Source organism: Heterocephalus glaber, unplaced genomic scaffold (genome assembly GCF_053883595.1).
Source record: "Heterocephalus glaber isolate CG9 unplaced genomic scaffold, H.glaber_assembly_v1.0 deba00001481, whole genome shotgun sequence".
Lineage (NCBI taxonomy): Eukaryota > Metazoa > Chordata > Mammalia > Rodentia > Bathyergidae > Heterocephalus > Heterocephalus glaber.
Genome location: NW_028258317.1, coordinates 28,662,211 through 28,683,301, shown reverse-complemented (window position 1 = coordinate 28,683,301; position 21,091 = coordinate 28,662,211). Strand labels below are relative to the sequence as shown.

Below are 21,091 nucleotides of genomic sequence, written 5' to 3'. Positions count from 1 at the left end.
CCGAACTACATAGAGAGACCCTGTCTTGAAAAAACAAAGAAAAATGCAAAAAAAAAAAAAAAAGTATAAAGGTATAAATTTAATAAAAAATGGTTTATTAGCTTTACTTAACTGCTTTAAAACTGAACACTTTAAAGGAACACGTATAACTTAATTTTTAATATTCCAATTTTTGTAATGCAATTTTCCCTATGTGCTTAAGTGGTAGTTTAATTATTTTAATAAAGGAATTTCATATTATGGTATAATAATAATAGTAATTTCTAGGTAATTTTTAGCCTGGTCTATACCTGAATGATTTTTTTTTTTAAATCTATTTAATCAAAATCAAACTGGGGCAACCCACTTTCCAGTCCCCCTTCTGTTGCTCTTAGGGCGGGGGATTTAGCTCAGTGGTTTCCCACCTGCTACACAAGCACAAGGACCCAAGTTCGATCCCCGGAACCAAAAAAAAAAAGATGATGGTAAACTGTGTGTACTGCACACACAAAGAAGCTTTCTTTCTCTCAATAAATTTGTTCTACTCTTAATCGCTGTTGTTCCTAGAATTCATTCTTCGATTTTAGAGAACACAAACTCGCATTTCGGATACCTAGTAGGTTTGGAATTTACATATCTTCCCCCGATATCATTTTGGAGGTTTTCCACCAAGATTACTGGTCAGGGGTAAGAGTTTTCTTTCAAAGGTTCTAACTTTGGTCTTTTTGCTTCATAGATTGTAACTTTTGTTTCACAGGCTCTGGCTATTTGTTTCATAGACTCTGGTTTCTGTTTCATAAATTCTGACCTTTGTTTTGGCTTTTGTTTCAAAAGTGTCTTAATTTTAAATTGTGTTTTAAATGTCTGCAAATTTCTTGTTTTTCTTATATATTGTCTTTTGTTAAAATTACATTTTATTCTTGTTTTGTATATGTTGCATTTGGACTTATGTCCTTAAAAATGTTGTAAAATGGGTCTCTTATAAAATCTCCTCAGATAAAGAAAGTTCAGGCTTTTATCTGTCCCTTATAAAATGCCAAACAGTGGTTACTCTGGCAGCTAGTAATTCCCTTTAGGGCAGCTGCCACTCTCAAAGCAGAGGACAGGTTTCTCCAGTTGCCCTCTGGTGAATCCCCATTTCCACTGATGCCAATGGGTGGCACACTGACCAGATAGGCAATTGGGTTCCTTTCGGAGACAGATCTCTGATTGGGTGGAACTACGGGAAACAGGTGACAACTGAGGAGTCACGGCCAGGACTACTCTCTGGCAGACACCCAAAGGTCCCTCAGAAGAAACTAGTTCCCGACAGAGTGTCCAGGTAATCAGTGGAAAATCTCCACACCTTGTCCCTATCTGGACTCCTCAGTGAGGTGAAAGGAAAACTCTTGCCAATGATCATCAGATATCCTCTGTCTCAGAGTGATCTGAAAGGATGCTATCAGAGCCCTTTCTTAAGCCTCCCTTAAGAGCTGAGCTACAGGTTTGGACTGCTTTCTCTACTACTAAGTAAGACAGACCTCTAGACAAATAAAAAAAACCAAACCTATGATAGAGTAAAAACTACCTGAACCTTTTCTCCCTGCTAGGCATGGTCTTCATCATTTATGTGTGTATGGGAGAAAAATGCCTTTTCTGATAGGTTATGGACTTTGGAACATTGACTGTGGACTTATAAAACGCTATATGATGATTTTTGGATGTTTAACCTGTGTGAGCTTTATTTGGACTTTTTCTCTCTGCTAGTGAGTTAGAAACTTCCCTTAAACTTTTCTCCAACTTGTTGGGAGTTCATTTGAGAATCCCCTTCTAGTCAGACCACTCCTTCCAAAAAGTCAGACTGAGGCAACTAGCAACCACTGTTTTGTCTTGTACTAGGGAAAATAACAATCAGTAGCTTGCATTTGTGTTTTTACTTGCTAACTAGAATATGGGACTATTTTGGTCATCCTTTCTCTTCCTTCAGGGGCTCACAGGAAGTTGATAAGAGTGCCTTTACTATGTAGATTGAGGACTGGGGGGGGGCGCTATGAGTTTCAAATACTTAGTGAATTTTAAATGAACCTTAAAGCAGTAGCCTTGTCTTGCTAATAAAAGTTGCCCAAATGACTGGATAGTCAACAGAAATTTCTCAGAGCTTTCTCTGCTCTAGAGCCCAGGGCAGAATCTCTGACTTACCATCTCTGGAGATTATCTCTTTTGCAAGGAAAGTGTCCTAATTTGATGGTTCACCTATTTTCCTCTCTTTCAAGGAACTAAAAAGCAGTAATTTAAATCTCTTGGTTTGCTACCAATACCTCCTTCTCTAAACATGATTGTTATGGCTGAAGTCCACTGTAACTTACGCTTTGGGAGTCCCTGCTGGAGTAAGGATATGAGGTACCTGAGGAAGCTGGGAAAGGGTAGATAGTCCAGTCTGGTTGTATTTTCTGGTTCTCTCTCCAGGTGGTAGCTACCTACCCTGGAGTGGTATAAACCTTGAAGGAAGCCCTGGGGACACCCTAGGGGGCACAGAAATCAAGCAGAGACTTATGGGACGCCATATTTGTTTCTCTTGTTTCAGATTAGGAGCTCCATATCTGAATTTGGTACTCCTTTGGAATGTATTAAGGAGCAATTTAGTATTTCTCTATGCGCATGGTGTGCCAAGTACACAGAGGAAAGTATTATGTTGTTGTTGGGGTTTTTTTGGTACTGGGGATTGAACATGGGTCCTTGCACTTGCGCAGTAGGCAGCGAAACCACTGAGCTAAATCCCTGGCCCTCAAACACTGATTTCTAATGAGAGACAAGTAGTATTACAAGCCACTACTACACATACAGACAAATATTATCTTAATTTTGGAAGCTCAAAAGACACTCACGGGAATAATTGGTTCCTACTTGAACACAAGCAGTTCCTATACAAGGTCCCCACTGGCCTGCCAATCAGATAGGAGATGAAAATAGAGGGCATTTTCAGGTATGTGTTCTTGAAGATCTAATAAGAACTAAGTCCAAAAACGAAAGAAAGAAGAAAGGAAAGAAAGAAAGAAAGAAAGAAAGAAAGAAAGAAAGAAAGAAAGAAAGGAAGGAAGGAAGGAAGGAAGGAAGGAAGGAAGGAAGGAAGGAAGTTCTTCAAATTATTTTAAAGTGTCAACTATTTTACCAGGAAAAAGCTGAGAACATCCCTGTATCCTGATTTGATAGAAGGAAATACTACAGTTTTTTCCAAGTCAGTCTTGCAATGTATAAATGGTATGCTATTATGTGCACCCTCAGAAGAGCTTTCTAGCCAAGACATCTGCTCTGCTGAATTTTCTAACAGACAGGGGTTATAATGTTTCTAGATCTAAGGCACAACTTTTCAGCCTTGAAGTAAATTATTTAGGCCTTAGTATATCTAAGGGAACCCAAAGACTGCAGGAAGAAAGAATTAAACCAATTCTTTCCTTTCCATAGCCCAAGCCTCTAAATCAGCTAAGGACATTCCTTGAAATTACAGGCAGGATATAGTGAGATTGTGTGACCACACTATTAGCATATAGAAAAACCCAAGAGACAGACACCTGGGAACGTTATTCCCAGACTGCATTCCAGAAGCTCAAACAAGCACCCTAAGTGCCTGCCACAGGACACCATTTCACTTTGTGTGTTAATAAAAGGTGAGACATTGCTTTGGGAGTGCTTCAACAAGATCAGGGACCTGCTCAACAGCCTGCAGGGTATTTAAATCATAAATTAGATATTATAGATTCAGAGTAATTCATTACAAGGGTAAGCCCTAAACAATATAGTCAGAACACTTTCATTCTCTTTCAAGAGGCAAAAAGCAACCATTCAGGTTCTTTGATTATTGGTTTCATTTTCTGCTTGGCAATTCAGTTGGAATCAATCATGGTTTTTGTCTCTAGAGACATGTTTTGCTAAGGATTGCAGATCCATTCTGGAAAAGCTCCTGATCTTAATTGTCCTTCTACACCTGAGATGGTTAAGATTAAGTTCTTGTGCCATACTTAAAGGCACTCTTCTGTCCCTTCTCCACTGCCCTGCCTCTGAGAAATAATGCAGTTTGATTCAAGGCACTTCCCCTCTTCTGTGGCTGCTGGATTTTAAGACAAACCTTCCAGAATGGTGAGTTTCCCCTCCTTGGAATCCTTCCACAGTACAGCTGACCTTCATTTATCTCTGTGCCACATAGAAAACTGGTCTAGGTTTAATCCTGAAACTCTCAAAAGATAAATGTAAAAGGTTTAGTTCACATTTATCTGTCTTTCAGCCCTTGGGCAAAATTAGAGAATGGTAAGAAGAGCTAACCTGGCTCTGGCCACTTCCTCGCACCTCTAGTCTGCTACCACTGGCACTGGATAAGATAAAGTCTAAGGGACACCTTAGATTGGGCACAGAACAAGGGGATAGACGGGGATGCCTTCTTTTCCTTTTTTTTTTTTTTTCAAAATGGGAAAAACTGTCATAGGTAGACATCTGCAGCACAGCAGGTTGGAGCCTTGGCAGGCCTTCTTCCCTCACTGTTTGAAATTCATACTTAGCTCCAAAGAGTGTCACCTAGTCTCTTCTACGTGCAAATCTGGCCTGAGCAGACCTCCACTGGAGATAATTAAAATTACCTTTGATGGTCTGTCCCTTTAGATGAACAATTACATGTGGCTGTCAAACAACTGTGGCTATCAAAGCAACCATGAGAAGCCTGTGTAGCTGGGTATTCCAGTCAGAAAAACTGTCAGCTTAGGACCCATCATAAAACTGTTTTGGCTTTCACAGGTGTAGAAGATTTTTATTCCTTTTGATTCTTATTACAAGAGATCTCTGTTAATTGAACTACAAAGTTCTAACTAGTCTTTTTATAGTTACAAACCTAAAATTATAAAAGGGTTATTATAATTCAACTTGGCCAAATACATCTGAGTTCACTCTTGTTTATAAACAAGTTGTCTTATGTGTGTGTCTATCTGTTCAATTTGTTAAAACACGTACAGCTGTTTTGGTTGAACTTTTTTCTTTTGGTATTTTGGATTATTTAAGATGTTTGCCTGTAACTATAGATAAATGTCACTAAAGACATGCTTCCCTCAGGTTGCCAGATTATCCAAATAATGTCAACTGGTTTTACAAATACAGTACATATTGCTGTCTATGTATAACTTGGGAATCTTTCATTGGTCATAATAATGTGCTAATTGTTATGATCTGGGTCTCACAGGTCATCTAAAGACTTCTTAAAATAACACAGATTCTTGGGCTTAGAAAAACTACTGGACAAGATTCCCCTTGGTAAATAAAGGAGCAGCTGCTTGGAAAAAAATTTTATTCCAGCCTTTGTTCACAAAGGGAACCCCAATAATTTCCATAGCCTCATGGAAAATACACTGCTAAACATATTATGATATGTATACATTGGTCATGGTCAAATGGCTAAGTTTTCTGTGGGAAAACAATAAGGTTTTGTTAAATGCTCTTGGTAGGGGAAACAAAATTAAGAGATAAAGGGTTTCAAGTAACTGATACTCATTGCTATTTCATGGTATATACATTCATGCTTTCTGGGAATACAAATGTAGGATATTGTTTATGGTAATGGTCTTTTTTGTCTCAGGTATCTGCCTTTCTCTTGCACTCCAGCTACTTGTGATAAGAGGTACATGTCAAGCCAACTTGAGATAACCAGTCAAATAATAGTTTTAAAAACTTACGTGATGTATGTTATATGTGTCACCACACTTAGGGATACTCAGTCACCAAACAGTCTAAACAATGTCACACTAAAATTAGAGGCTAGACATTTTGAACTCCTAAGGTACATTTATAGGCCAATATGTATGCTCTCTTTAGATGGCATCCTACTAAAAGATAACAACTTTAAGAGTTTTCTTTATGTCATCTAATGTCTTGTGATCAGACGGAGGTGTCTAAGACTATTCCATACTAAAATGGACATGTAAATATTACCCCAAAAATGTCATTAAGATTGTCATGCTAAAATACTATGTGCAGCTCTAGATCTTAAGTTTCTCTATAATATATAACTGTTGTCTGTTAACATTCTGCAAGGATTTGACTACTGCATGGTTGGTAAAAAATAACAGCCCTCTAACTGTGCTTTATGCTTCAAAAGTGCTTGATGTCTTAACTATTATAATAGTTAAGCTCACTGCTCCTAGTGAGATACTTATGTCACTGATCCACTCTTCTGAGCGTTCAACAACTAAAGTTTGGAGACCAAAACTAGAAAGGTAACTGGGCTATGACGACAGCCAATATTTTGGCTCTGGCCCCTCAAGGTCAACAAAGATCCAGGACGCAAAGGAACCTTTCCTACAGTATTCTACATCTTTGGTAAGTCACTCAACCTACTGAGCAGGGATATTGCAGGGCACCAGAGGACAAACGTACCCTATGCCAAAGGAGGGTCACAAAGAAGAAAAAAACTCCCCTGCTTTCACTGAAAGCAACATGATCAAGCAAGGCCATGACCCATGCTGATGGCTGACACTGACAGACGAGTGCAGAGGCTCTATGCATGGTTCCAAAATAATGCCTGAAGAGACTTAATTGACCCTAATACCTAGCAAGACGTTCATAATGATTGACACAAATCTCACTGTAATTTGGTCTTAAACACCCAGCAAAAAAGAAAAACCAAAAGAGTTATAAAATAATACCATAGTAATAAGCTATATATAAAAAAGGGCTCTGACTGCCCCCAGGGCCTAGGAGCAGAGCTGCCCCCAGCACAGAGGAGGTGAACATCCAGGGCACCATACCACCCCCTGTGAGCAGAAGAGGTGAGCTACGCAGGTGCCAGCAGCACACATCCCTCCCCCCAATGAAATGAGAAGACACATAAGTCTCAAAACCAGACCCCTAGATCACCTATAGCAACGCCACAGTGAAATGACATGGAATAATCTGCTACTCAACCACCTGGACTCCTAGAACTGGCAACAAAAGAGGATCTGGAAAAAATGAAATCAGAAATAATTTCTCAGATAACAGCAGAGAGTGTGCCCATAGTGCAAGATACAATTAATAAGTCTAGAGGGGAAAAAGATAAAAAAAATAGAGGAGCTTAGGAACATGATGGAATCCCGACATAGGAAACACATGGAATCCATACAACACATGCAAACAGATTTCCAGGAGATTAAAAATTCCATTGAAAGTTTCTGCAGTAGAATGAGAAAATATGAGGACAGAATTTCAGATACAGAAGATAAGATTGCAATTAGTGACCAAGAAAATTTTTTTAAAATACTAAGGGACCACAAGAAATCAATGCAGCAGCTGCTAAACTATGCAAAGAGGAATAAAATGAGACTGATCTGAGTCAATGAAGAAACAGCAAAGAGTGCACATGACACAAAAAAAACTATTCACAGAAGTGAGGGCAGAACACTTGCCAAGCAGGGGAAAAGAACTTGACATAAAGATAAGTGAGGCACATAGGGCTCCAACTAGCCTTGATCAAAAAAAATCTACACATAAGCATATAATAGTTAAGATTCCAGAAACTCCACAGGACAAACTTCCACAAGCAGTGAGAGAAAAGAAACAAATCACATACAAAGGAAAGCCCATCAGAATCACAGCAGACTTCTCGTTGCAAATCCTCAAGGCAAGAAAAGCATCATGTACAGGTACAGACACCCAATGATAAAGGTAAATGTATTGTTTAGCTAAAATATACTAATAAAAGAATTTAAGAAAAAAAAAATAAGAGCTTGGAGTGTCATAATTCAAGCCCTAAAAGAAAACAGCCTCGAACCCAGACTGATGTACCCTGCAAAACTATCTTTCAAAATTGATGAAGAAATAAGATACTTTCATGACAAAGAGCACCTTAGGAAATTCATGAATACAAAACTGACACTCTAAAAAATTTTAGACAATATCCTAGGAATACACAATGAGGATCACAACTGAAGCCCAGCAGAATGAATCCATCTGTCACAACAAGAGATTAAATGCAAAGGGGGAGAATCCACCAGAAAGAAAAAGTCATGACAATGAGAAGTCAATACATATCAGTTATAACCATCAATGTTGATGGTCTCAATTCACCAATCAAAAGAAACAGACTGGCAGAATGGGTCAAGGAGCAAGATCCAGGGCTGGGGATTTAGCTCAGTGATTTTTGCCACCTGCCTCACAAGCACAAGGTCCCGAGTTCAATCCCTGGTACCAAAAAAAAAAAAAAGCAAGATCCAACAATATGCTGCATAAAAGAAACACACTTAACTCAAAAAGAAACTCATACACTGCAAGTTAAAGAGTGGAAAACAATACTCCATGGAATAGGAACCTGAAAAACAGCAGGAATAGCTATGCTCTTTGTAGATTAAGTGGATTTCAAAGCAACATTGATTAACAGACACAAAGAAAGACACTACAACCTTGTAAAGGTAACAATCCACCAGGAGGAGAAGACAATCATAAACATATATGCACCAAACAGTAGTCCACCCGACTACATAAAACAAATACTAATGGACATGAAAAATCAAATAAGCACTAATACAATAGTAGTGGGGGACCTCAATACCCCACTGTCACAAATAGATCAATTAGAAAAAAACAAGCAAAAAAAAAAAAGCTAACTCAATCAAACACTTGAACAAATGAACTTAACAGATACACAGTGTTCCACACCACAAAATCAGAATACACATTCTTTTCAGTTGCCCATGGGTCATTCTCCAAAACAGACCACATACTCACAGAACATGTTTAAGTGCAAAGGAATTGAACTTATCCCCTATATATTATCAGACCACAGTGAGATGAAATTGGAGATCAATAGCAAAAGAAATCACAAGAATTTCATAAGCATGGGAATGGAACAACACATTTCTGAATAACCAATGGGTCAAGGAAGAAATTAAAGAAGAAATCTGACACTCCTACAATTAAATGACAATGAAAATACAACATATCGGAATCTATGGGACACAATGAAAACAGTCTTATGAGGGAAATTCATAGCAGTGAATACTCATATTAGGAAAACAGAGCGAGCCCAATTAAACAACCTGATACTAAACCTCAAGCTTCTAGAAAGAGAATAGCAGGACAAACCTAAAGCTCAGACAAGGGAGGAATTTATAAAGATCAGAGGAGAAATCAATGCAATGGAGACTAAGAGAACAATACAAAAAAAATCAATGAAGCCAAGAGTTGGTTCCTCAAAAGGATAAACAAAATTGACAAACCCTTAGCCAACCTTATCAGAAAAAGGAAAGAAAAGGCCCAAATCCATGCAATTAGGAATGAAAAGGATGAAATAACAATGGACTCAGCAGAACTCCACAGGATCGGCAATACCTACTTCAAGAACCTATACGCCAATAAGATGGAAAACACAGAAGAAATGGACAGATTCCTAGATACATGTGAATTACCAAAGTTGAATGAAGAAGACCTAAAAATTCTAAACAACCCAAAATCAATCAATGAAGTTGAAAACATAATTAAAAATTGACCAAGAAAAGTCCGGGTCCTGATGGCTTCACCGCTGAAATCTACAAGACATTTAGAGAGGAACTACTGCCACTACTGTTTAAACTCTTCAATGAAATTGAAAGGGAAGCAATACTCCTGAATTCATTCATGGAACCAAGCATCACCTAGATCCCCAAAGCAGAGAAAGATCCAACGAAAAAGAGAATATAGGCCACTCTCACTAATGAACATAGATGCAAAAATCATTAATAAGATACTGGCAAATAGAATGCAGAAGATCATCAAGAAGATCATAACCCTGACCAAGTGGGATTCATCCCAGGGATGCAGGGATAGTTCAACGTATGCAAATCAATCAATGTAATACACTGTATCAATAGAGCCAAGGACAAAAACCATATGATCATCTCAACAGATGCAGAAAAAGCATTTGACAAAATCCAACATGCATTTATGATCAAAACCCTACAAAAAAATTGGAATAGACAGTCTCTACCTCAATCTGAAAAAAGCCATATATGAAAAACCAATAGCCAATACCATACTAAGTAGTCAAAAACTGAAATGCTTCACACTAAAATCAGGAACAAGACAAGGATGTCCACTATCACCACTCCTGTTCAATATAGTCCTGGAAACATTAGCCACAGCAATAAGACAAGTGAAAGAAATAAAAGGAATAAAGATAAGAAATGAAGAAGTCAAATTGTCATTATTTGCAGATGATATGATACGCTATATAGAAGACTCCAAGAACTCCACCAAAAGTCTTCTAGACTTAACAACCAAATTCAGTAAAGTAGCTGGATACAAGGTCAACACACAAAAATCAATAGCTTTCCTCTACAGAAACAACAGACTGATATAGGGCAAACAATTCCCTTCACAACAGCATCCAAAAAAACTTAAAAACCTAGGAATCAACCTAACAAAAGAAATCAAGTATCTCTCCTCTAAAAACTACAGCACTCTGAAAAGAGTGATTGAAGATGATATCAGAGAATGGAAAGACATCCCTTGCTTCTGGGTAAGAAGAATCAACATAGTGAAAATGGCCATACTTCCAAAACTGCTATATAGATTCAATGCAATCCCAATTGAAATCCCAGCAGCATACTTCACAGACCTTGAAAAAACATTCCAAAAATTCATTTGGAACAAGAAGAGACCTAGAATAGCAAAGGCAATCCTAGGCAACAGAGACATGGCAGGGGGCATCACAATCCTCAACTTGAAACTATACTATAAAGATACTGTGATAAAAACAGCATGGTACTGGCGAAGAAACAGACCTGCGGACCAGTGGAACAGATTACAAGATGCAGAAACAACTCAAGACACATTCAGCCACCTCATCTCTGACAAAGGAGCCAAGTACCCTCACTGGAGGACAGATAGCCTCTTTAATAAATGGTACTGGAAAAATTGGATTTCAATTTGCCAAAGATTAAAATACACCTGTATCTCTCACCATGAACTAAACTAAACTAGAAATGGATTAAAGATTAAATATTAAAACAGAAACTCTGAACCAGCTGGAACAGAGGTTAGGTACAACTCTTTAAGACACTGGTGTAGGAAAAGATTTTATGAACAAAACCTCAGGTGCCAGTGAACTAGCACAAACAATCAACAAGTGGGATCTCTTCTTATTAAAGAGCTTCTGCACAGCAAGAGAAACCATGAACAGTGTGAAAAGACAACCCACAATGTAGGAAAAAATTTTCACCTGCTGTTCCTCAGACAAAGGTCTACTATCTAGCGTCTTTAAAGAACTTTAAAAAATCAGACCTTCCACATTTAAAGACCCAATCCAAAAATGGGCATCTGAAATGAACAGACATTTCTCAGACAAAGAAGTAGAAATAGAAATAGCAAATAAACATATGAAAAACTGTTCAACATCACTGGTCATTCCAAAGATGCAAATAAAAACAAAGCTGAGATTCCACCTCACCCCATAAAGAATGGTTGCTAGGGCCGGGGATTTAGCTCAGTGGTTCCATCGCCTGCCTCACAAGCACAAGGTCCTGAGTTCGATCCCTGGTACCAAAAAAAAATAGAATGGCTGCTATCGTGAAATCAACCAAAAAATAAATGGTGGCGGGCCTGTGGGGAAAGAGGAACACTGCTCCAATGCTGGTGGAAGCATAGCCTGGTGCAACCACTGTGGAAATCAGTATGGAGATACCTCAAAGAACTAGGACTGGAAGTCCCATTTGACCCAGCTATTCCCCTGCTGGGGATCTTCCCCAAAGAATTAAGAGAATCATACCACAGTTATATATGTGTAGCGATGTTCACAATAGCACAATGTAATAGCTAAAACTTGGAAGCAGCTCAATTGCCCATCAACTGGAGACTGGATAAAGAAAATGTGATTTTTTGACAAAATGGAGTACTACTCAGCCATAAAAACTGAGAAATTAGAGACATTTATAGCTAAATGGATGCACATTGAGGCAATCGATACTCTTAAGTGAAATAGGATACACATGTGTAAGTATCAAATAGTTTCTCTATTGTGAGAAACTGAAAGTGTAAATAAGGACTAAAAGGTATAACAGATAATGTGAAATGGGAAGAAAAGGGACAAAGGGGAAGGGGAAGTTGGAGGGGTAGGGGAAAGGAAAGAAGGGGATGGAATTAATATGAGAAAATGAAAAAATGGAAACAAAGTCTTTGTAAGTAGGGAGGGATGGAGGGGTTGAAGGGAGGGCAGGGGAATGGGGAAAAAATAAGAACCAAGAGAGATTATGTTAAGGTGCAAATTTCCACTGATGAATGTCATTGTATTGTATACCTAAAATGTACAGATAAAATTAATTTTAAAGGGGGGGGGGCTCCAATTGCTGATCCCTTCTGGCAGTTTCTAGCTACACCAGTAGCTGACCACAGTTATGGATCATTAGGAGAAAACTATGATAAAATCTGTAGGAGCTCAGCTAGTTTTAAATTTCTTAAGCGAGATTTATTCTTCAAACTGTCTCTTAAAGTATGAGACTTATGGATAACCTCTATCAATGAAGGAATCTAAGAGCCGGCAGGTTACAATCACTATTTCAATTTATTTCTAAGTGTGACTTTCTCCCCAACCTACCCTTCCATTCTAGTGTAATCATGCTTAGATTTTTCATGCTGTAATTTCTTAAAGAGTTTTGTTTATTCTTGCCTAAAGACTGCCAAACTCCAAGCAGTCCTACAAATGGAACCAATGACAAATGTGCTAGAATTCTTTTACTGGGATCCACCACATCGACCTTGTAAACAGCTCATAACTGCTAAATTACTTCTATTTGGATTCTGAAGTCCCCTGGACCTTCTCCTTAACCTCTGTGGGAAGTTATTACTAGTTCCTCCCAGTGGAAATCCTTGTTGGCTATATTCATAGCAATCCTGCTGACCTTATAATTTGCCCCATGTATTCTTAACTGTTTCGTTTGCTTTGTCTCTTCCAGACTCAAAGCTACACAACTACCAAGATGACAATGCCTGCCACCTATGGAAGGCCTTTAGATAGACTCTGTAGAGTAACTGACTGCTGAACACAACTAGGACCCTTTTCAGCTGGAAGTAGCCAGAATGGTCTTCGCCCTTTGCCCCCTCATAGCAGTTAGGGGTACTTCTTCAGCGGGGGGAATATTGCAGATAGGTAAGTTAATTAGGTATCTTGTAGGCAGTTAGACAGGGCCAGCACACAAGGAGCCAACATGGAGGAGAGTGAAGACACATTCACTCAAGGCCAGGATTGTAAAAGGAGAGAAATTAGCACATCCATGTAGGATGAATAGCAGTGATTGATATTCTAAACAGGTATAAATCACTTGGGTCTTATCCAAGGCCAAGGTCTTAACCCAGGCTCTCCAGGAAATATCCCTGACTCACCCTTACTGAAAATCTTTGTATGCTTGCTATGTAACTTGCTCCCCCATTTGACCCTCATTTTATCAATTTTACCCGGGTGACTGTACTTGTAATCTTATTGGTCATGCTTTTGCCCCACCTCATGCCCACCTTGTAAATTTCCATTGGGTCTTATAGTTTTGTCCCACTTTGTACCCACCTCACCACATGGCTTTGGTGTATAAAACATCTTTGAAAAGTGGGTTGGGCGGGAAACCCACTTTCCAGTCCCCCTTCTGTCTCTTAGATCGAAGGTTGCTTTTTCTCAATAAATTTTTCCTACTCTTAAAAAAAAAAAATCAAACTTAAGCAGTTTTTCTATTAGTACTTCCATACAGGGTTTTCTTTTGACAAGCAGAACAGTCTGATTTCTAGGTTCAGTAAAGTTTTATTCCTTGAAGAGTTTTTGTTTGGTTTTGGTTTTTGTAGTATGATCAAACCTAGAGTCTCATCAGTGCTAGCCAACTGCTCTGCTGCTATACTCCCAGCCCCCAAAACTTCTATTCTGTGAAATAAAAGCTATTTTCCTCATAAAACAGCTTCATATTCAGGAAAAATAAAGCTTCCCAGGCAAGTTCTAGAAGAGGGAGAAGTTGAGAGAGGGCAAGAGTCAGGCATCCATTTCACTTCTAAGTTATAATCACCCATCTAGAGTACTGATGGAGGGAAAGTTTACACATACTTTTGGAAATGAATGATTTTATTGTAAAAGCAATGCTTTACTTCTAACCACAAATTTAAATTTGACACCATTAACCGAGACAAAAAGACAAAAGCGCTGTTTTAAACCATAAATGTTTTACATACTGTTTAGATATTATCAATATCCAAGGGTCCCTAAAAACAAAATGAGTAGAGAAAGAGTATGAAGACTAACAATAGTATAACCACTGATAAGACACACCCTCCACCACCAGCATACAATTTTTGATACTGCTAGAGAACTTTTTTGGGGGAGTGGGATGCTCTGGGTGACTGAACTGTACATATTACACCTTTTCATTACCCTCCCTAAATTAATACTTTTTTCTTTTCTCTTCCTTTCTTTTCCTTTTTTTTTTGTTTTGGCCATGTCAGTGCAGGGACAATGTGAGCAAGATTTGACTCACAGAGCTGCCTCCCATGCAGATAAAGCCTGGCTGTGATGTCACTAACAAGAAAAGATGTTGAACATCTCCCAACAGAAAAGAAATGACCCTTAGGAAACAACAGTAACTATGTTAAAGTTTTAATCTATGAGTGGTACTCTCAAAATACAGTAAATAAATGGTATAAGTAGTACTATCCTAACATGAAGTGAACGTCACACATTTTTCTAATTTGTAAACTATACTTCTGAATCACATTAAACACCAAATGCTAATCTATCATCCAAAAAAGAAAGAACCATGTTTCAGCTAACAGAATAAATTTATCAAGGTAAAGGCTAGAAGACAAACTGAGCTCTATGTACAAATTATCAAGTAAGAACCCACCCACCCAAAAAGGTATATTTTAGTGGCTTCTAAGTGCTAAGTCTTAGACTTGTCACAAACCATCTGGGAAGGTTATTAGATTCAGATTTCTGAATCTTACCTGGACACACTGATCTAATGGACATGAAGTGAGCCCTAGAATGTGTATTTCTAACTTATTCCCTTTGTGATTATGATGCAACTAAGAACTAAGTCTGGGACAATTGCTTTAGAATCTCACACTCCCTGAAGGATTTCTGCCTCACGGTCTGCAAAAAATACCAAATATGTATCATTTATTCAACATACCATTACAAAAAATGTCCTATTGGTCTAACGTTAATTAGGAAACCTGAAGAGAAACTGCTAAATAAATCACAGCATGTGATTCACTGTTACAATATTCCAATAATAGGGTTTTTATTGGTCTGACTTTAGGTGGTTTGGGAAGACATAAACATTTGTATACTTGTATATAAAGTACATACTAACAAGTCTGTAGCTTTCTAAAGTTAAGCATGGTTTCATAGCAAGAGTTTTGTATAGGTGTAAGAAGATAAGGAATGACTACCAGGTATGACCCCACCAGCTCCATCTTTGGGGACAGAGAATAGTACTTAAGGCTAAATTATGTCTGGGTCCCATTGACCCAAATACTTCTGTGGATCTTCAAGGGTAAAGAACAGAGACTTTAAATAAAAGAGAATCCAACACGAGCTGGAATAACCAGCAAGCCAGCTGCTCAAGGTATGAGCTCCAAAAGATGAAATGGTTACAATTAAACTGAGTGGAAAAGTGTGCACCAAAAAGTGTGAGTCACGAAAGCATATATATGCACAGAGAACTGGAACAAGATCTGCTCCCAAGTGAAGAACCAGACTGACTACAGTGGAGAACAGCAATAGCACTGGTGTTAAGCCTCCAAAGCTGAGCCAAATGATATGGTAAAACGATAAAATTCTGAGTGAGAAGTAACAAGAGGAAAGGAGTGTCTTCTAAGATTAGCCTGACGGTCAACATCAGGATGAACTGGAAGAAGAAAAAGGAGACCAAGCATTCTAAGGAATAGAAAGATTTAAACACAGATTCCAACGGTATTTAAAAGCAATGAACACTAGAAAAACCTGGCTGAGGACCTTGCATTAAGAACAGGAAACCTGTCTAACTGAAAATAAAAACACAGAAAAAGCAGGCAAAAATGGTTCAATACACTTTTGAAAAATTCCTTTCAAAGACATCTGGGCCAAACTGAGGATACCAGCTGTTATCTGATATTTTTGAAGGAACCAAATGGGGGCGGGGGAAAAAGCCTGCTGCTTACCCATCACCCCCATTCACACTTCAGACAATCAGAGGAGAAGTAGCAAATGTCACAGTATGAAAACCACAAAGTACTACTGTCCTTTTCTTCCATGTATTCACCCCAAGAAGCTCAGCCCTGAACAGAGCAGGCTGGATCATGGAGAATAAGAAAACAGTTATCATCAATGGTCTCCTTGAAGGCTATGGACATTCCTCCAGTGCTGATCTGTTGTTTCCTCTGCACTTCTATTTTTTTTTTTTTTTAATCTTAGAACAGACAAGATACACAGAAAAAGAACTGATTCACTAAGAACAAAGTAAGATGAGGATTAATTCTAGAACAGAGATAAGTGTATTTCCTGGGATAAGCCATCTCAACCATTTTCTTCTTAACCATAACTCAGGATGTCAGAACTAAGATACAGCTGAGATTTCCAGGATTGCTGCTAATTTAAATTGGCCGGGGGCGGGGGGGGGGGGGGTTGCTACAACTATCTGGTAGGACAAAGAACATATAAAACAGCCGAAAGGTAACTGGACATTGGATGTTTTTCCTAAGGCTGTTTAACTGTTATTAACAATACTGTAAAAAGATTAATCTCAACACAAAGTATGGAGAGATGTGTGTACCATGAGAAAAAAGTAATTCAAATTGAAAAAATGGTCAAAACAAACTTATCTTTATCATTTTAGACTGAATTAGAATCTAATTTTTCCTCATTCTGATAACATAGTAACCAATTCATTTTTGGATTGAAAGATCTGTCTTTTCATTGGACATTTTCTTGATTGATAAACATCCACAGATCCTGGACATCTTATATCAAAGTACATTCGGGAGCCACCACAGACAGTTTCCTCTAGATGAATTAGACCTGACAGGAATGTTTCTTATGGGCCAATAAATATAAAGAATAAGATGTCAAAACTACCCAGGGCAACAAATCACCTTAACTGACAATTCCAAGAGAAGTAATTTTTAAACACAAAGATGACACTGCATTTCCAGATACATGAAAAAATGAGCAGAAATCTTCTAGACAAGTCTCTAAGCAAGATGGACACCACAGTTGGCCTTAACTAACTTCCCCTCACCACTACAGGCTATACTCTAAGCTAGTTTCTTAAATCACCGGCAGAAAACAGGTTCCAAGTTAAGTCAATTGATAGAAGTTGTCTGGAACACTGTCTTGAAAAATATTTCGGAGCCACATCTAGACTCAATGAGAAAGAGTACAATGATTGATTAGCAAATGTCTGCACTGAGCAAGAGAGAGTAAAATGATGGTACAGGTACTAACAGTTTGCTTAAGGCAACATCCCTCTTATTTTCTAAAGGAAAAGAAATCTATGCTGTGATCTGGATCAATTTCTTATCCAGAGAGAAGCCACATAAGAATTTCAAGAATACAAAAAAGCAGAAAGTTTTCATAAAATTTTAAAAACACAAATATTATACAAAATTCATATTTTAGCATCCATAAATAGTTTTATTAGCTCACACTAACATACATTCATTTATGTAGTTGCTACATTCACTTTCACACTGTGAGGGCAGAGACGAGAAATTGTAACAGAGACTACACTAGCTTGCAAAAAATCATATATTTGCTATTTTTCCCTTTTTAGAACAAGTCCACAATCTCTGTGCTCAGGACAAGTCTAAGGATCCCTAAAATTATACAGCAAATAATTCTCTATAAGGTAAGGAGATGTTAACTCAAAGGCTTCATAAAGTACTTGTCTAAGACATTGCTGTTCTGTCACTTTGTTAATACAAGACTACACACAGTAATCATGAATAATTTTCCCCCATTGTGCAACAAATACAAAAACATTGCACTGAATCTTCATAGGAGTATTTATATGGACCCAGATGAAGAAAGAAAAAACTATAAATAAATCTTAATTTTTTAAACTTTTGTTCTACAAACAGATGTTTTAAAATCTTTGAACATACTTTTATTGTTTTGGTTTGAAGTCTCAATCCATTCAGTGTGTTGATAGCTTTCTCTGCATCCTTGGGGTCAATGTAGTTCACAAAGCCATATCCCAAGCTCTGCCCTATGAAAGGGAAGGGGAAAAAGGCATACATTAGGTTCTATACAACTGACAGAGATAGACTTTCATTTTGGCATAGAGGATTGTCAATAACATCAGCACATTTTCTCTCAATAGAAATTCATTAATTCTTCCAGAAATACACAATAGTCTCTTTTTCATCTCCTTTCTACTACATTTGCAAATTTAAGCATCCATTAGAACTCAGTAAGCAGTGCTGTTTACGAAAACATACATCCTCGAAGTGTTCTACCACACATGGCCTGCCTGAGTCACAGTATGTCAGCAGTAAAGCCACATCCGGCTTCAAGAACAATGTGCAAATCTCTGCTCAGCTGCTGAGATGGCTTAAGGGACAGAGACAGACAGAGAGAGAGAGAGAGAGAGAGAGAGAGAGAGAGAGAGAGAGAGAGAGAGAGAGACAGAGAAAGGACAGAAGGCAGGCAAATATAGACCAGTGTGAAGGCCTTAGTTCAACCCCCAGTACAAAAAAGGGAAGGGGGAAAGAACAGGAAAAGGGGAGAGAGGGAGGGGGAAGAGGGAAGGGAAAAAGAAGAGGGAGAGAGGCAGAGGTGACATGAATGTTTTGAGAAAGAATTACTTCAAAACAAATCTTTATTTTTGTTTTCCCCATCATCTGAGCTTCTGGCTCAATGATGTCCCCACTCCCAGAAAATGAGATGTTATCAGGCACCTGCAATCAATCAAACACTCATAAGTAAAATAACTACTACCAAAGATCTGAACTTGTAAACTAAGTTTCTCAGTGTGAAAAGACAAAAAACATTATACAGATAACAATTGGCATAAGAAAAGGTTAGAGAATTGACAATATCCTGAAAAATGCAAATGGTATATAAATAACATATTTATACCAGGTTTATAGGAAGTGAGGGTTTTGTCCTTGATGGGGGAGCTTTGGTCCAAGTGATTCTGAATACTTAGGACAGCCACTCTGGTTATCTTCATGCATGGCTCCTTGATAGCACTCAAATGAAGGCTAAATATAGTACCTAATAAGCATGATAAATAGTAATACTTTGAGAACCTTGATCAGGATTTGAGATAATGATTGCTAACATATGCCCTCTTATCAAAACCTATTTTTTTATTTTTCTAAAAAGACTAAGGAAAGCTGAGTATATCTCAGTGGTAGAGAGATTGCCTAGAAGGTGCAAGACCCTGGGTTCACACACAGGCACACAAGCACACATAACAAAAGACTGTGGAAAGAGAGCTACAAATTAATTGAGCTCATTTTGTTGTCCCCACATGAAAATTCAGAGGCTTTATTTTATTCACAGTTCTATAAAAACGTTGTGTGTCAAACCATTGTTTTCAACCATTCAGCTTTTTACCAATTCAACAAACTTTTATCATGTGTCTACTGTACACAGAATGCCCTTTTATGAAATGTGTTGAAGTTCAACTGTCAATGAGCAAAATTCAAATTGGCAGAACCTAACAAAGTCTATTCAAGGAACCAGCATATGATAGAAAGAAACGGGCTTTGGAGACAAAGCATACATGAGTTCCAGTCCTGGGTCTGGCACTTAACAATTATGTCACTCTGAAGAAATAACTTAAACTTTTTGAACCACAGCTTCCTCAACTCTAAAATAAGGATAGTAATTGCTACCTAGCAAGGTTGCTGGGTCAGTAACAACACTCATTATTGATGGAAGAGGATCACACTAATCAAAAGATAACATGAAGAAAAATGTCTAATACATGTCAAGGAGTTTCAGTGTATTCATTTAAAATTAAATCAGGTGAACACTGTCTTAGTCACTTTCCCATCACTGGAACAAAACCCTTGACACCCTCAACTTAAAGGAGGAAAGGTTAATTTTGGCTAGAGCTTTTTCCAAGGATTCAGTCCATAGAGGAATAGCTCAACAAAGCCTAGTGGAGGAAGCTTGGAAGCACACAGAAGAGCTGGGGACAAGACACACGCCTCCAGGTCACACCCCCAAGAACCCTCCTCTAACCAGGCCCCACCACCTAATAGCACATTCAGCTATTGAACTCACCCCCATAATCCAATCACCTTCCAAACAAATGCAACTTTAGGGGGACATTTTAGATATAAGCCATAATATTCCACCCCAGCCCCTGAAAGTTTCATGTTCATTTCATCTCGCTATACAAGAGTCACCAAAATCTTAATGGTTCCTACACCGCCGAAGAGTCCAACTCCAAAGTCTCCTTTGAGACTCAAAGCAAACTTTTAGCTGTGAGCCACTGCAGAAACCAAAAGGGATGCTAAATACTGCTAGCATACAATGGCACTGAGTAAACATTCTCATCCAAAAAGGAAAAAATAGGGGGGACAGAAAGGAATGGGACTGAAGCAAGACTGAACCTCAGAAAGGCAAACATTAAATCTTGTAGTTCCATGTCTAGCACATGGGAAAAGTTTTGGCAAGATATTAACACTCTTAAAGGCTTTAGTGTCCCAACTCCTACAGCCTTGCTGGATGCAGCCAATATGGTCTCTCTTTTGGGCTGGCTCTTCTCTCTGTCTGAGTCTCAAAGGAGACTTTGGAGTTGGACTCTTCAGCAATGAGGGAATCATTAAGATTTTGGTGACTCTTACTTTTGTACAGTGAGATGAAATGGACATGAAACTTTTAGGGGCTGGGATGGAATATTATTATGGTTTATATCTAAAATGTCCCCCTAAAGTTGCATTTGTTTGGAAGGTGATTAGATTATGGGGGTGCTATACTCATCAGTGAATTGATCTATTTCCTCAGCAGACAATCCAGATTCCTGGCATCTCCAAGTTCCTGAGTTCTTCACTCTCACAGCTTCATGCATCACCCTCTCAGAGGCACACTGCCTGGCCTCCTAGGCCTTTTTCTGAAATCTGGGAGGAAGTTTGTATGACTCTATAACTGTGCATTCTTCATGTTTCTAAAACCAACACCACT

At 38.3% G+C, this 21,091-nt stretch overlaps 1 protein-coding gene across 31 annotated transcripts in view; it reads right to left on the bottom strand.

Annotated features, from left to right (window-relative positions):
- Positions 1-21,091, bottom strand: part of Elavl2 (ELAV like RNA binding protein 2) — a 176,477-nt gene that overhangs the window by 36,783 nt on the left and 118,603 nt on the right. For all 31 annotated transcript variants that reach the window (XM_087183830.1, XM_087183832.1, XM_021252929.2 and 28 more), the window contains one exon: positions 18,055-18,158. In XM_087183830.1, coding sequence (XP_087039956.1) covers positions 18,055-18,158 — 104 coding nt within the window. The remainder of the gene's footprint in view (positions 1-18,054; positions 18,159-21,091) is intronic.